Below are 17,979 nucleotides of genomic sequence, written 5' to 3' on the forward strand. Positions count from 1 at the left end.
TGTTATTTTAGTTTTATTTCGAACTACATATAATCTGTTATGTCTCTCTACCAAAACTATGGACTATCTCATTTATGTTTACTTTTCTGAGGGCTGTTTTCCTCATATGAGGAGGCCTGTTGACACAGTTTTCACAAAAAACTTTTTCTGTGTTGTTTTTTCAAGTAACTTTGAGACCGGAATAGTGCCTACTGCCGGTCTCTACAGGAATATACATTTTGATATGTTTGTTGTTTCTTCAGATGATGAAGGCATGCTTCTGTCTTTTTCTCTTATCTCTGTTTCGGTGATATGCCGGGAGATTTGAAAGACTGGAAGTGCCCTCTTTTTGAGAAGAAGTTTTTCTGCTTTGGCAGCCTTAGGGATGCTTATGGGTACCCAAAGAAGCTATGACTGCTTTTCTCCCTCACCTGAAGGAGATCAGGAGTTGATTTGTAATGCAATGCATATGCTATGAGACTCTCTAATATATATAGAAAGTCCGATTTTTTTTTAGAAAAAAAAAACTTTATTTTATTATTTTATATATATATAAACATAAGATAAATAAAATAATTAAAAAATATTAATAAAAAACCATAGAGTTCAAGCTCTTATATGATGTCATCCCCAGGAAATATCTCGGCGATTTCATTTGTATATCATTTTAAAAGCCCCAAGGTATTTCCTCTAGGGTGACGTGGATCATAACATATGAATTGACATAAGAGAGCCGGGACTTTGAATATGACAAAGGGGGAGGCATTGAGTTATGCATGTTTTATATTATTTTTAAACCTCAGTGGAGTAGGGGGAGGGGAGGAGAGGAGCCGGGGCAGGCACTCTCCGCTCAGGGGCCTCCCCTCTCCTTCACCTTTTATTACCATTATGTACAACCAATGAGCCCATTAACGTTGACCCACCCTTCTGCTTAATATGAAATTTATTTTATTTTATTTCTAATATTTTTATTTATTAAATCTAAAACGAAACCGCCCATTGTTGTTTATTTCCACACTTCAAACAGTTTTGGAACCCTAACTTCAAGGGATCATATCTCGAGATATATTGCACTAAATAAGACACATCAGAGCTAGTTAGAAAACTATTTCGGAGAAGAATAATATGGCAGTGGTTATTTGACTAAATTTGACCATTTACTCCCCAAAAAAAATTAGCAGAAACTGATGTTGCAAATTTGCTACCAACATAGATTTTCTGAGTTTGTTTTAGGGAAATCTCATTTTCCATGAGGTTTTGTTGTTTCTAATTCATTTCAAATTACTCATCTATTAGAGAAATCTCAACAAGAAACAATAAAAATCATGAATTTTATTCTATTAATTAATTAAGTTGAATTTTAATTCATTAGTTTGTTTTTTGGACATATTTAGATGAGTTTTGTGTGTAAATTTGATAGGTTTCTAATTATATTTTCATGATAATTTTTGCAGACTTGGTTGAAGGAGATTAGATCCAAGAGTCTTTCAGGAATGGAATTGGAGCAAAAGCGAAACAGAAAGGATTTTTCGAGCTCTAAAATCAAATTAAAATATTGAAACAAACTCCCATTTTAGGATATGATTTGTAAAATTATAAATGGAAGCTCTAAGAAGAGTTAAGGGTTCCAATTTATTTTTGTAAAAGTGGCTTTTTGCACTACTATAAAAGACTAATTTTGTAGAAGATTGCCTAATTGTGGGCAGTATAGAGATAACTCTTTATTCTTATAACCATTTGGATCATTGTTGTCTTTTTGGAGACTTAATAGAAAGTTTATTCAATTCTTATTCATTCTCTGTTTTTATGGGTATGATTTCGTTTTCTAGCACTAATGTTTGATTAGAGTAAATCATGCATATTTCAAATCAATGTCAAGTTATCTTACAGGGTTAGACAGAGATGAATTTAGGGTTCACTGTTGCATTTGAGCAAACTTTTATGCATTAAGTTGTTAGCTATCTATTACTTTAATGTCATATTAGTTTTGTGTTGCTCTTGTCATTCTATTTATGACTATTCTTGTATTTTGACATGATCAATTGACTTAAATGCAATTTCATTTGAATTTAGATATTTGAACAACAGAGATTTGATAACTATTTATCATATAATTATTTTTGCATATTTGTTTGAACAAGTAGTAGTTCCTAGATTTTTATGACTTGTTAACTCAATTTTATTTTGAATTCATGTTGGTCTAGAATCTATTATATTTCTCTTGATTGGTTGGGAGATGTATATCTTTTCCATATCAAAATAGATTTAGATTTAATTTTTCTATTTGCATCTTAGAATAGATCGCATTTACATTTGCAATTAGGAAACATTAGTAGAAGTCTTTTTTCGTAGGAGCAATTCCATTGGTGGCTTGGTTGAGCCCTTATGTCAGCTTAAGTACAATTTTCTTGCAAGCATGTTGTAGGAGAATAAGTTTGATGCCTCTTCTTGTTGATAATAATTAGAATTGCCACATATCAATAGGGAGAGTGAGGGGTAACTCGACCCATTTTAACTAGTTAAAATCACCATCCCAAACATATAAGGGTCTAATTGGGGCCATAACCGGGTGATTTCCAAAATGTTGATTATGGTCAATTTTGGCCATCAATAAGTTATTGAACCCTTCCATTATGTACAACATGTTCATGGTAAATAAGAGAATTTAAAGCTTTGGTTTGAAAGGCTTCTTCAACACCTACAATATACTATATGTGAGAGAGGAAAAAGCATTATTTTATTTTGAAGCTTGCCTGAAAGAGTTACCTGCATTTGTTGATATTATTAATGTTAATTGTGACAGGTCATTCATGAAATATGATTTGACAATTTTTTTTTGTGTCATCCAATTATATACAGATTTTCCAAACATATCAAAGTCATGTCAACCAATATTTATTATCCCTGTTAATGACATGTGACCAAGCTTTAAAATTGACATCCATATAGATGTTTTCACTGTTTTTAGCCGTAAAATACAATTAATTTCAACATAAACATGTTAGTGTTAACTTGCTAATAATTTTAAAACGTGTCATAATGACTGGTATATAGAAAATTTACGCATTTCATGAGAAATGGCCTCCAGATATTTGTACTCTGTATGGATTTTGATGGACGAGCATAGTGCGTTTATTATATGAAATAGAATGTGTGCTTTTTCTGAAAGCAAAGGTACGCCTAATCTCTCGTTGCCTTGGACTAGCCCTAATGAAATGCATTTCTTAGAGAAGAATGGACTAGACCTCTTTCACTATGCAATGCAAAAAATGATCAGGTGAAAGCTACTTGTTTCACAAAATTTTACTAGAAAGTTCAAAATCGTCTGTTTCAGCACACGAAGCGGAAATCAGTGGTGAAATTTTTTCTTTAATAATGGACAAAATCACAAGGTTTAAAGAAATTTGCTCGGAAAGTAGATCAAAATCGTAAGATTTAAAGAAGTTTGATTGAAAAACAGCTCCCGCAATGGATTTTGCTCAGGTCGGAATGATAGACGAATTTTTTTCCGAAAAAAAAGCGCACTTTTTATTAAGGAAATAAAAAGTCACATTGCATATGTTGTGCATTTCTGTTGCTGTTGTTGATTGCCCATGCAATCAAAAAACAACCTTCCTTCAGAAAGGTCCATTTGATCTAAAAAAACAGCTGAAAACAATATAGAACGACTGCTTTGGACTGTCCAGCCATGTACTGTGTCGACCCTTTCAAAAGAGGGCAGCAAGAAATATCATAAAGCGGGTCTCCTCATATGAGGAAAACAACCCTTACAAAAGTATATGAGTTCTGAGTTGTCTAACATGCAATTTTTGAATCAAAATTTCCATAATATCCATAATAAAGTCTGTGTAATAAATATAAAAACAAAAATGCTGTAAACTGTCACTGAGCAAAAGTATGAGGCGGCTAATCTGTTGTTTGGGTCTGTCTCTGGTTTTTTTCTATGATTTTCCAACTGCCCAAATCTGCTGCAAACCTTCCTTAAAAAGTTTATCGGCTGAATTATTTTTGTCCCTTTAAATATGACATAAAGAGAAACTGTTAAAAGAAGATTTTAATACCTGCATTTCTTCAGCAAAGGTTTCAACGGTGAAATTTTTAGGGCTCGGGTTATTTAGGGTGATATTTTGGTACGCAAAGTAATCAGCCAAAATTACTTAAAAAGAGGAAATTCTAGCCAATGAGAAAGTTTTAGTGAGAAACTTCCTCTTTTGTTGTTCTTCAATTTGGATGAAATGCACTAAGGGGAAGAAATGTTCAAATGTTTATAACCGAATTATACATGTTTGAATTTAGCCCTTACTACATAAGAAGATCCGACCAGATATAGTAGAGAAGGTAGAAGTGGGAAATTAGCTTAATTGAGCTTTGTGCTGGTTCTTCTGGCTCTGAAAGAGCAAAACAAAGATCAAGAGTCCCTTTTCAAAGAAAGTAGCCTGTGAATTTTTTTAACTCTAAAATTCAACAGATTTGCCCATTCATGCTTGTGGAAAATGAATATCTCATCCCAATGAAATGAATATATTCAGATACAGAGAATCCATTTGAAATGGAAAGTCCGTTAAGAGTATTTCAATCTTCCAATTTAGTGAACTCTGTAGGTACCTAAGGATGCTTGCGTCAAACAGAACGTTGTACACCAAAAGGCAGACAATTTCACAGCAATAGGTGTAACAATCCAGCGCATAACAAAAATCAGTTTTCTCTTGAAAGTACTCCCTGTTCAAAGTTAGGTACACGCATCGGCTATGGTATTCATTAACTTCTTCACAAAGGCAGGTATGTCATCTTAGATTTCCTTGTTAGAATTGCCATTTTTGCTTGAACAACTATTAAATATATTATTGGATTAAAGAGGTATAGACGTGGTTGTATATTTTATATTCCTGTTGCTCTACCGTTCCGATTACTTTTAACTTCTTTATATGGGGAAGGGTTAGTTTTCTATTGATGGAGTAAATATGTAGTTGTTGCTTTTGTGTTGGCTTATTATGTTGGTTAGAGGAGGCGAAAGCATGAAAAATTGAGAATGAGTATTTTTTTAATTCCACTACTCCTTTTATTTTGAAAAGTTGTTGATTTTTAGATTTGCATCAGAGATCCATGTATCAACATAGGTTGATAAAAGGGGAGTCACTAAGCAGAGATTCATGATCCTAAATTTGAAACATAGATTTCAGAATGAAAAAGGGAATCATTGAGCCTAGATTTGAACTATGATTACTAGAATGAATTTTGAATCATAGGCTTGAGGACACAAAAACTTTTGTGTCATAGGGAAAGCATGGAGAATGATTTGACATAGGATTAGATTTCACATACAAGCAAAGCAAAGGCACGTCTAAGGAGACCCTCAATACGTTTGATTCAATATGCACCCACTCAAAAATGGCAATAGTCCTAGGCCCTTACTCACTTAGATGTAACCCTTTAATGAAACCCATATTCACTTATATGAAACTGGTAAAAATAAATATTCAAACCCTCATTACAGTTGATTCAATAGGCAACCACTAAAAAATGGCAATAGTCTTAGGCCCGTACTCACTTTGATGTAATCTGTTAATGAAACCCATATTCACTTATATGAAACCCATATTCACTTATATGAAACTGGTAAAAATAAATATTAAAAGTGATTTGAAAGGCAGTCTAAAGATAAAGTTGTTATATATTTTTTTACTAATGAGTAGAGGAACCCATCAAATTTAATAAAATTGTCATAATTTTTTTCCTAACCCATCAAATTTAATAAAATTGTCATAATTTTTTTCCTAACCCATCAAATTTAACCCCTTCATGCTACTGAAAATAAAACATAATAAAATATATACAAAGATCAAAACTATTATTAACTACTTTCACATAACTTGATTTACAATGAGAAGAAAAATGGTATAAAATTTTGAAAAATATTTAAAAAAATAATAATATTAGAATGTTTTTCTTTTATTTATATTTCTATATATTATAAAATAAATCAAATAATTAATATAAATTTAATAATAATATTTTAAATATAATTTAAAAATAATTGTATCATATATTAAAATATTTTTATATTTACAACGAATATATATATATATATATATATATATATATATATATATATATATAATTATAATTATAATTATAATTATAATTATAATGCCACCATTCACATCATAAGAGCATATTTCTAGTAAACCATTTACACTTATTACTTGAAATATAAAATATTTAAATAATCAACGAAAAGTAAATATAAAATATCATGCAGAATCAATTTATTTATAATAAATAAAAAACAAGCAAAATCATTTACACTTTTTAATTGAAATTTAAAATATTTAAATAATCACGAAGAGTAAATATAAAATATCATGCAGAATCAATTTATTTATAATTAAAAGGAAACAAGCGAAAGCAAAAAAAAAGTATCCATAAAATACTAAATTTAAATTTATGTACTGATCACTGGCCAATATGGCAATCCATTTATGGGTGTTACTTCAACTTTCTACATGCTTCCAATTGAATTTAAAGTCAAACTTCCAATTGGATTTAAAATTAAAAGCTCAAAATTACGGACGAAGAAGGAAAAAAAACCAAAAAGACAACACTTTGAACCTTGTTTATCGCAAGTCCCTCCATCGTAACTTTCTGTCAAATGGAAGACCCTCCATCGTAACTACCATCGTTGTTACCATCGCTGAAAAACGTACCTACGCCATTCTCTATAAAATATGTGATAACCTTCTCAGTAACAGAGCCCGCAATACCCTGCAAGGCTGAGGGTAGCTGGGGTAAGGCTGAGGGTTTGGGGTAAGGCTGAGGGTAGCTGGGGTAAGGCTGAGGGTTTGGAGGGTAGCTGGGGTAAGGCTGAGGGTTTGGACGGTAGCCCGGGTTCGGAGGGTATGGATCGTAGCTGGGGTAAGGCAGAGGGTAAGGTTGGTAGCATTGGTGGGGAGGTCCATTATAGATCTCGGAGTTACGCGGAGGGTAAGGTTGGTAGCGTTGGTGGGGAGGTCCATTATAGATCTCGGAGTTACGCGGAGGGTAAGGTTGGTAGCCTTGGTGGGGAGGTGCATTATAGATCTCGGAGCTAGGCGGAGGGTAAGGTTGGTAGCCTTGGTGGGGAGGTCCATTATAGATCTCGGAGCTAGGCGGAGGGTAAGTTTGGTAGCCTTGGTTGGGAGGTCGATTATGGATCTCGGAGTAAGGCGGACGGGGTGGATAGCCCACTTGGGATGGACACAGTGGTGGTGGATATGGCCCTGCTGGATACCCTGTCACGGGCTCCGCCTTGTCCGCACCATATGCCCCCGCGTATCCTTGCCGCTTGACCTCCGGCTTTTCGGCCAATCTTACAGAGAGATTGATAGCTTCCTTGTTCTTTTTCCATTTCCGCCAGCGTTTTGCTGGGAGTATTTTGCGGACTGTACGGAAGAATTGGTGCCCTTGTTGCCCCTGGCCCGTCTGAGTTCTTGGTTCAATAGGATGCTGAACCTGTCGGTCTTTCGCCAGCCCTCCGGGGTGTAAGTGTAGACTGCGATCTCGAGATGCAGACAGCCCTTTTGCAGGACGGCCTTGTCGAGAGTAGGCTTCAGAACGTGCGTCCAGGCGAGATTGTTGCCTTTCGTGTTGGGAGTCCATTGCATCTGTCTGTGATCGCTATTAGATGAAGATTATTTTATGAAATATTCTGGAGAGATTATTTTTATTCCATCACACCGAGATGAAATCCATAGAGGGAAAGAAACGTATGAATTTGCAGGATGAAATTGGGAAAGAATCCGAACGATTTTCCAGAGCGATGGGGAACAATTGATTGTATGTAATAAAAACACCAAAGAAAGCTCTAATTATATAGGTCTTTCCAAAAAACTTTGACTGGAAAAAGAAAGCTCACCACAGTGAGGCGATCTAAATAAACAAGCTCTAATCATATAGGTCTTTAGAAAAAAAGGCGTAAAACTTTGACTTGAAAAAGCAAGCTCACTAAACTGAGGCGATTTAAATAAATAATTCACATAAGGACAAAGGCTGATGCGAAGCTCACCAGAATAATATTCACTTTACAGAGAGACGAAGCTCACCCGAAGGGGGAGATTTAAATAACTCACGAAAGGAAAGAGGTTAGGCGAAACTCACCGGAAATGAGCGGATTAGTGTTAAGGTTTATAATTCTATTCAAATTTGAATTGTATTGATGGATAAGTTTTTATTTGTGAAATAAAAAAGTAAGGCTTTAATTTTAATGCTCATGTAAATATAGTTTTAAAAAATTATAGTATATTTTGTGTGTATTTACATAATAAAAAAAGTACAGCTTTAATTTTAATGCTTATGTAAATATAATTTTAAAAAATTATAATATATTATATGTGTATTTACATAATAAAAAATTAAGGTTTTAATTTTAATGTTTATGTAAATATAGTTTTGAAAAATTATAATATATTATGTGTATTTACATTTGAATTATATTAAATGCTTGAATCAAGATTGTCTTTCCAAATCAAGAATTATATATTTTATTTCTTAAAATTTGAATTAAAATATTCAATAAAAAATTCTTTTAATATAATTATTAGCTTATAAAAATATATAGATTTTATTTTTAAAATTTTAATTTATATTTGAAAAATATAATAATAACCCTGATTTATTATTTAGTTTATTATTTTGAAGCTTCACAAAAAAATGCCCAAATACATCCAGCAAATGAAGAAACAATCTGTCTTATAAACTATCTTTAGCCTTATAGATGTTAAAATAATTTATTTTTTCCTTCTTTTTATATTTTATTTTATTAAAATTTGAATTTAAATTTTAGCTCAATTTTATATATATATAATTTTTTTATTTATTAAAATTAAAATTAAAACATTCAATTAATTAATGCAATAAAATATTCAAATTCTTAACCAATAATAACACAAATAAATATTAATTTTTTTTATAAAAAATATAAAAAAAAATTATATATTTCAACTTTATTACTCTATTAAATAAAAAAAAATGAAATATATTGACTCAGGGTCAATGCAATTACATATTGACGCGGCAGGTAAGAATTCACGTAACGACAAGGGCGGACCATTTAAATAATTCAGGTAAGGACCAAAGGTGGCTCCAGACGGTGATATTCAATAAATGAGTGGAAGATTGGCAATCTATAATCACCATCGTCCCCACCTCCCTGTGACCGCACATGGTCTCAACCAGAGTGTACAATCCATGTTTTAGGTAGCAGACAGGCTTGGAATCTGATATCTTACATTAAAAAAAAAATTCCAAGTTATTTAGACTTATTTTCGAGTTGGTTGCAGTAAGATTTTTATTTTTTTTTTTTTTTTTTTTTTCTCTGGTTTTTTTTAATTTTTCTAAAATCTGAAAGAATTAATTTAAATCATATTTTTGATGAGTAACCCTGCACAATAGAACTGTCTTAGAAGTTTTTCAAGCTGCTGAATCTATCAATACAGTGGAAAAACCAATTTAAATAACACAAATCAAAATTCCACCTCAAAAATTTCTAAAAAATTTGACACCAAAAAATTTAAAAAATCACGACCCAAATTAAAACAGGTTAACGGCCCAAGACCCAGAGGCATCTGGCAGGAGTGAAAGCCTGCTCCCTTACGGACCACCAGCGGGTTATTACAGGTGGCGTGGTTTTCCCTGATAACAGTGATGAGTCAAACCGACATTCGCGGATCGCAGCCAGAGATCGCTGTCCTCACTGTTGGTTTGACACCTGAGTTTGATAGGTTGGCTAAGAGCTCGTCTTCCTCGGACGTAAGGAAACAGGTTAACGGCCCAAGACCGAGAGGCATCTGGCAGGAGTGAAACCCTGCTCCCTTACGGACCACCAGCGGGTTATTACAGGTGGCGTGGTTTTCCTTGATAACAGTGATGAGTCAAACCGACATTCGCGGATAGCAGCCAGAGATGGCTGTCCTCACTGTTGGTTTGACACCTGAGTTTGATAGATTTTGCCACCTTCCGTCGGAAAAAAAAAAAAATGAGCTGCCGACAAAACGCTCCCTATCTAATACACTGCTATACATACATTATGCTGTGAGATGCACTGCGCTGATTTTTGACGCGTACTGTCATCACTTTCCCACATCGAGTTGATGATCTGTCCCCGATTTTTACGCCTACTGATCGATTGTCCTTGCGTATCTTTAAGTTACGATGCGTTAGGTAGCAGCCAGGATGGGAATCTGACGTCCCACAGCTTTTTATATATTTTTAATGGTTTATGCTTTGATTTAGTTAAATTTATTTTAATTTTGATTTTTTTAAATAGTAAATATATTTTTTTATTTATTTTTTACTTACATTTAAAATAACTTAAATTTTTATTCCACTCAAATGGAGTTCAGTTGATCACTTCTATTCTAGTAGCTAAAGGAATAGATCCTCAAACTTTCAATCTTACTTCAATACACATTCTATTAACTCCAGCATACTTTCTTTAAATTTATTTTAAATTGTAAATATATTATTTATTTATTTTTTATTTACATTTATTTAAAATTTAATATTTTAGAAATTAACTAATGCAAAAGTAATGATTATATTATAAATATATATTTATAGAAAATAATTAATGCATAAAAAATAGTCAAATCCATAGAGGGCAAAAAAATTTAAATTTTCATTTTACATTAAATATCGATCTATGTTAGTTATTAATATATCATTTGTCAACTCCATGTTTATTATAAAAAAATTACACTTCTATCTCATGCTAAGGAACATTTCATTTAAATGTATTAGCTAACATGTATTGTGAGGGATTAAGTTCTTAAGTTTATAGACTTTTCCTCAAATTTTGATTTTTTTTTTATGGGTGATGAATCTAGAGTTTACATAGATTTAAGTTGATTCTTAAAATGTTATGTGTAAACTTCATATTAACTATACAAATAATTATACATCTCTCTTACTTATATTAAGCAACACATTATTCAAATATTTTATATTTTAACCATAAGAATCTCTATTTTATATTCAAAAAAACAATTTAATTTACTTCAAATATTTATGTTTATCTTCTTAAATTACTAATAAATCACTTAATATAATGTGATTTTTTAAACAATAATAATAAATCAACAAAAAAACCCTTAAGTAATGCAATTAATAATCATTTTATTACTATCACTTTAATAATTAAAAACCAAACTATAATAACTATTATAACTATTAAAAAAATTGTAAATTTATTAAAATGTTAGAAGTGTGAAATATAAAATTAGGCATATTACCAAAGTGTATCTCATGAATTTCTAAATGATTAGTGACTAATTTCTTAGTAGCCACATGTCAACAACAACATAGTGACTAATATTTTATACAATGTGATTATTCTTAATACAGTCATTTAAACAAAATTGTTTAATGTCTATTTACAACTTTAATTTTTTATTGTTTTTACTTTAATTTAGTTCTCAATTTCTTTTTATATAAATGCATATTACACTTATTTTTAATTAGTTTCCCACACATATTTTTAAGCCATCCAAATTGAAACTTTTACATGAGCTCCCCAAAAAGCTCCACATTATTCATTTTTAATTAATATTATAAAATTTAAAAAAAGAGTTCACTTTTAATTTCTCAATATTTTAAGAAATTGAAACATTATTCATTTTTAATTAATATTATAAAATTTAAAAAAAGAGTTCACTTTTAATTTCTCAATATTTTAAGAAATTGAAACTTTTACATTAGCTCCCCAAAAAGCTCCATATTATTCATTTTTAATTAATATTATAAAATTTAAAAAAAGAGTTCACCTTTAATTTCTCAATATTTTAATGAGCATTAGAATCTTCCTCTTATAAAAGATGAATGTGAATTATAAAATATGATTTTTGTTGTTAACCCCTATTCATGATGATGATGATGGTTAACATCCACTGAGACCAAACTTTGGTCTATCAAACCTAAAAAAATAAATTATTTAGTTTCATTTAAGATTTTATTTCTATGCTCAAAAATCTTGGAGAGAAGCCTCCTAAGCTCACTATAATTTTAACATCGTAAAAGGCTAGGAAGGTCAGTATTGCGACAAAGATTATGAAACTGAGATCTAATGTGGTTGTACGCAGGGCACTCTAAGAGAAAGTGGTTTTCATCCTCAATGTCCCTATTGTCACAGAGATGGCAAATTCTTTCGATCCATGGTGTTTTAGGAACTACCCGACGCCCTGTTTAACTATGGAGCTCATGAGAGTTCGTTCTAATCTTCGCTATATTAATTTTCTTCTTTGAGCTAGCTAAAACAGAGAGATACTTTTGATCTTCTAGGGTGGGGTTGATGACTTTCTTATAATAACTTAATTTTCTTTTAGTCGCTAAATCTTTCTCACACCACATTTTTCTTTGAACTTAGAAGTAACAACATTTTTAATGTTATTAATGTTTTGCAATGCATCATTCTCATTGATCTCCCAATGGTTTAACCAAGCCCTCATGTCTTTATGCCACCCCCGTTTGAGCCTTAGTTGGTTTTGGCTGGAATTTAAAGCTAGCTTGGGAAGTCTATGATCTCCTATGTTATTGAGCTTGTGCTTGTACAACAGATGCCTAGTCATAGCTAGGCTTTTGATAGGAGAAAGACCTACTTCTATAAGGAGAATAGGGTAGGGGGTATTGCTTTTAATTTTCAGGTTATATGTTATAAAGCGCTTCTGGATTTGCTCAATCTTTCTTCAGGATTCTCTAGAGATGCTGCAACCCCATACCTCACATCGATATAAGATACTTAAACACTAAAATCATATATGATATTTAAAGACCAAACTTATTTCTATTTTTGTTAACTCTAGTCTATTTTTTGATATGGTAACCCATTCTACAATTACAAAATCCATGCTCATATATATTATTGCTATATTGGGCATATTTAAGATTCTAAGCGTCACTTAATATAAGCTACAGTGTGAAGGCAAGCAAGCACACAAAGGAAAGCGAATTGGGTGAAGAAAACTGCAACCGAGACAATGCAAGAATGACGAGAGACGGAAAATAAGTGGCTAAAAAGAGCAACAGAGGAGTAGGCAAAGCAAGGAAATGGACCGCTAGCGGGGGTGGGAACCTTCAACAAAGACCAACGCAAGAGAGGCAGAAAGACGAGATAGGAGCATATGAATATCCTTATCGATGCATACATCGCAGATAATCCCCCGAGGTTAGAGCGCAAATAGCGGGTTGGGAGAGAGAACTAAATGACAATCTCACCAACCAATATATTCCCACAGAAGAATGGGAAGACATAGTACAAGATCTGGGGAACACCTGCGGCCGCCACACTCTACTCAGACAAACGATCCAACAACACTAGGTCATGAAGAATGTAGTAGCTTGAGCTAGACTCTCAACAAAGATCACGCAGTAAACAAAGGACATGAGGCACATGAGGAAACCAAAGTGAAGGAACCCAACAAAGCAGATCTCCTTATAGAGATAGCAGCAATTTAGATTCAAACATATCAAAACAACCTGACACTGAGTAGGATCGAGCATAGTCTACAGAACATGAGGAGAAGAGAGATGTAGGTTTCGGTTTCAAAGTTGATATTGAGTATAGATAAAATAGACAATGTTGTAAGGATGATAGAAAAAGACTTATTTAAATTTTGGACAACTTTTAACGCTGACATGTGGCCAACCTAGTTTCCTAGGGGCAAGTTGAAACCACCTGTTACTATTAGAAAATCTTGATTTTGATTAGTTAACATAAATAGAGAAAGTAATACCAAGTTTACAAAATAAAAATTAAAATTGAAAGCTCAAAATTACGGACAAAGAAGGAAAGAAAAGAACAAAACGACAACACTTTGAACCTGTTTATCCCAAGTTCCTCCATCGTAACTTTCTGTCAAAAGGAAGACCCTCCATCGTTGTTACCATGGCTGAAAAACGTACCTATGCCATTCGTTATTAATTCTACACTAACCTTCTCAGCAACAGAGCTCACAAAATGCTGAAAGGTTTCATAGCCCTGGTAGGGAAGCGGAGGTAAGGGTTGGTAACCCTGGTTGGGAGGCGACTGTAAACCTGGGGTAAGGCGGAGGGTATGGATGGTAGCCCTGGTTTGGAGGCGGAAGGTAACCATGGGAATCAGTTGGAGCGAAGGGTTGGTAGCCTTGGTTGGGAGGCCCAATATTCTAGTCCTGGGAGTAAGCCGGACGGAGTTGATAGTAAACCTGGGATAAGGTGGAGGGAGGGCCAAGGGCGATTTAAATAATTCACTTAAAGATCAGGGCGAGGCCATTTAAATAATTCACGGAAGGACCGAAGGTGGCTCCAGACGGTGAAATGAGTGGAAGATTGGCCATCTATAATCACCATCGTCCCGACCTCCCTGTGACCACACATGGTCTCAACCAGAGCGTCCAATGCATGGTCATATTTTGGTTTTCTTTCGTATGGTTAGGTTAGCTAGAATCACGATGTTGTCTCTAAATCTACGATGTTAAAAGTGATGTAAAGGACTGTACATTGTATTTTTATTTTTATTATATAAATAATAAAATATATTTTTCTGGCGAAAAGTAAGTGTAATAAAAAACCCGAAAAAATCGTCAACGATTATATTTAACGCATGAATTTTTTATCTTTATAAATAACAAATATATATGGAAAAAATAACCCGAAAAAATCGTCAACAATTATATTTAACACATGAATTTTTTATTTTTATAAATAACAAAGATAGGTTAAGAAAAATGTCCAATCCTGGGTATGAAAGATTATCGATATGATTGATATATTTAACCATAGTTATTCAGTTCGAATTTTAATATAGATTTGAATATAAAATTTTCGATTAAGGAAAAAATAAAATGTATTTATTTTCAACATCTAAATATATGTATGATTAATTTCTAATCATTTTAATTAGTATAAACCATTTGAAAACTATAATTTATTAAGAAAAAATATATTTATCTTTTTTCTTCAAAATCTCACTTGGTTTTATTTAAAATTGTTTAGTAAAAATAAATATTCTAAATTTATTTGTTAGGATTCTTTATAAATATATTTTAAAAAATCAATTATTTTATATAAAATCTGCTCACCTTTACAATCTTGGCTCAAATATTTCAAACATTCATGATTCAGGTTAAAATTCTTGTTTTTGGATTTTTCTCGACTTTCTAAATCTTATCTAGAAATAACCAAGTTGGAATTTTTTCTTTTACCCCATTAACAATTAATTACCATTAGTACGCAATCCTGTCGGGAAATACCCAATTGAAAAATAGAAAATTTACCCCGCTAACAATTAATAATTAATTACCATTAGTGCACAGGACTCGGGTGCCATCGATTGAGTGCTTAGGGGCATTGTGTTTAGCAAACACATACATGAACATAAATAATGAATTGACTTTTTAGTTATACACCAGGATTCAGCCGCTATCGATTGGGTGTTTAGGGAACTATGTTTAGTAAATACATACATGCCGATAAATAATGAATTAATTTTTCTATTATTCACTATTTGGTTGGAGGAAATATGGGGTAGATTAGCAGGATCCTATGACTGATCCTCTGAAAGACATCATCAATGATTATAATCTAGTGGACATCTCCCTCCCAAACTGGCACGCACTTGGGAGAATTTAATTTGATGGGTTGGGTTTGATTCACTTGGGATCATAAATTCCTTTATATCTGATCATCGACCTAATTATTTAAAACGGAATAGGATAACCACAGAATCAGCATGCCTTTTAAATTCAATGAGTGTGGCCGGAGGACCCGCAATTTAACGCATGCCTTTTAAATTCAATGAGTGTGGCCGGAGGACCCGCAATTTAACGCATGCCTTTTAAATTCAATGAGTGTGGCCGGAGGACCCGCAATTTAACTCACTTGTCAGGTATTTTTGGTCACAATATTTGGCAAGGAGGCATCTCCCATGGGGGTGATCATTGAGAAGCTTCATGTTCTAAAATCGATGGTGAAAAATGGGAGAGGAATAAGAAAAAATTAATGCACAAAGAGCTCCACGATATTTCGGATGAATTGGACACACTGGGTTTACAATTGCAAAAGGGGAACCCATCAGCTGTCTTCCATCAAGATGCTCGAAGATAAAAAACAAAAATTGCTGCATATCCAAGAAGTCACATGGTGCTTAAAAGGAAAGGCACTATGGATTCTGGAGGGGGGACGGGAACACAAAATATTTTCACCGATATACAAGCCACAAAAGGAAGATTAATACCATTTGGGAAATTAAGGACTCAACTTTCAAGCGGTAACTTGATTCAGACTCTCCCGAAAATTCATCGGGAGGCAATTTCATTCTTTGAAAGGGCATACAAGCACATGGAGGCAGATTCCATAGAGGATCAAATCTGAGGCGTGGAGTTATACCCTACTATGTTTGACGAGGACTCAAATGATGCACTATAAAAGTCTGTCACAAAGGAGGTCCTTAAATCTTTTAAAAGGGACAGATGTCCAGGCCATGATGGGTGGACTATGGAGCTATTTATACATTTCTATGATGTCATGTATGGTGATTTGCTAGAGATAGTCGAGGAATCTCAATTAAATGGATACATTCATCCCCACATCAATTCCACCTATATCTCTCTCATCCCAAAGAGACGACTCACTGGTTCTGTTCTAGATTATAGGCCCATATCATTGTGCAATCTGATATATAAGTTAATTTCCAAAATCATTGTTCTTCAAATTAAGCATCTTTTGTCAAAGTTCATATCACCCGAGCAATTTGGTTTTCTGCAGGATAGACAGATACATGATGCAGTTGCTATTGCACAAGAGTGCTTCCACTCCATCCATTTCAAAAAATTAAATGCGGCAATCATGAAGGTTGACATGTGAAAGGCTTATGACTGTCTCCACTGGGGTTATCTGCGGATAGTTTTTGCATAAAATTGGGCTCCATCTCAGGAACACAAAATGCATTATGGCCTGTGTTTCCAATGTAAGATTTGATGTTATCATAAATGATTATCCCAATCAGTGTTTTGGGGCGGGTCGAGGTTTAAGACAAGGATGTTCTCTATCTCCATTATTATTTACCCTGACCATGGATGGTCTCAGTTTGTGCATTAAACAGACTACTGGGATGGGAGAATTTCAGGCTCTCAACCTGGGGAGGGGCATCAAAATCTCACACAGCTTCTTCATTGATGATGTTTTCATCATGGGCATGATCACAAGGTTCGTGTGGCTCTCGCTTTACCATATATTTTTCAAGTTTGGGAATGCTACAGGACTTTAAATGAATCAACATAAATATATATTTATTTATGGCTAAGGTGACAAGAAGGACATTGAGTACATTAAATCCTTATTCAGAGTGGAATCTAAACGAATTAAGGAGGGAATGAAATATCTGGGTTTTCATATCAAACCCAACAATTACAGGGTTAATGATTGGATGTGGCTGGTGGATCATTTCTACAGCAAGATCACAGAGTGGGAGCAAAGATGCCTATCTCTTGGTGGCCACATCACTCTCATACAATTTATCATCACCTAGTTGGTGGTTCACTGGGCTCATTTATATTGTTTTTCTGACACTATCATCAAGAAATTAAATAGGATCATGGCTAACTTCATATGGTCTGGATCGGGGGCCGGGAAAAAATATCAGTTAACTAAAATGGATTTTATCACTTTTCCTAAATGCATGGGAGAATGGGGTAGTCTGGATTTGCAGCGGTTCGGATAGGCTTTGCTGATCCAAACACTATTAGGAGTGGAATTTATAGAAATGGTATCTGGGCAGACATTATTAGATCAAAATATCTCAGGCGTAAAAAAAAATTCATATTGGATGCGCAGGGATCTAGTTGGTGTTCAGATGGGATCTACCATTTGGCCCAACTTGAATAAAATCAGACACTTGTTCCTACGAGGGACTTGTTGGTCTTTTGGACTAGGCAATGAGATTCTCATTAGTTCGAATCACATATTGGGAGTGAGAACGGAATATCACATTTCGGA

The 17,979-nt window shown here is 33.5% G+C and overlaps 1 protein-coding gene across 1 annotated transcript; it reads right to left on the reverse strand.

Annotated features, from left to right (window-relative positions):
* Window positions 1-3,469: 3,469 nt before the first annotated feature.
* Window positions 3,470-7,902, reverse strand: LOC149175233 (uncharacterized). Its single transcript, XM_089419558.1, has 2 exons — window positions 6,589-7,902; window positions 3,470-3,993 (listed from the first exon to the last, which is right to left on the reverse strand). The coding sequence occupies exon 1, from the start codon at window positions 7,612-7,614 to the stop codon at window positions 6,625-6,627; it is 990 nt and encodes a 329-aa protein (XP_089275684.1). The 5' UTR covers window positions 7,615-7,902; the 3' UTR covers window positions 3,470-3,993; window positions 6,589-6,624.
* Between the last annotated feature and the right edge of the window lie 10,077 nt (window positions 7,903-17,979).

Source organism: Pinus tabuliformis, chromosome 4_1 (genome assembly GCF_031772625.1).
Source record: "Pinus tabuliformis cultivar Carrire ecotype Pingquan chromosome 4_1, CPIR1, whole genome shotgun sequence".
NCBI lineage: Eukaryota > Viridiplantae > Streptophyta > Pinopsida > Pinales > Pinaceae > Pinus > Pinus tabuliformis.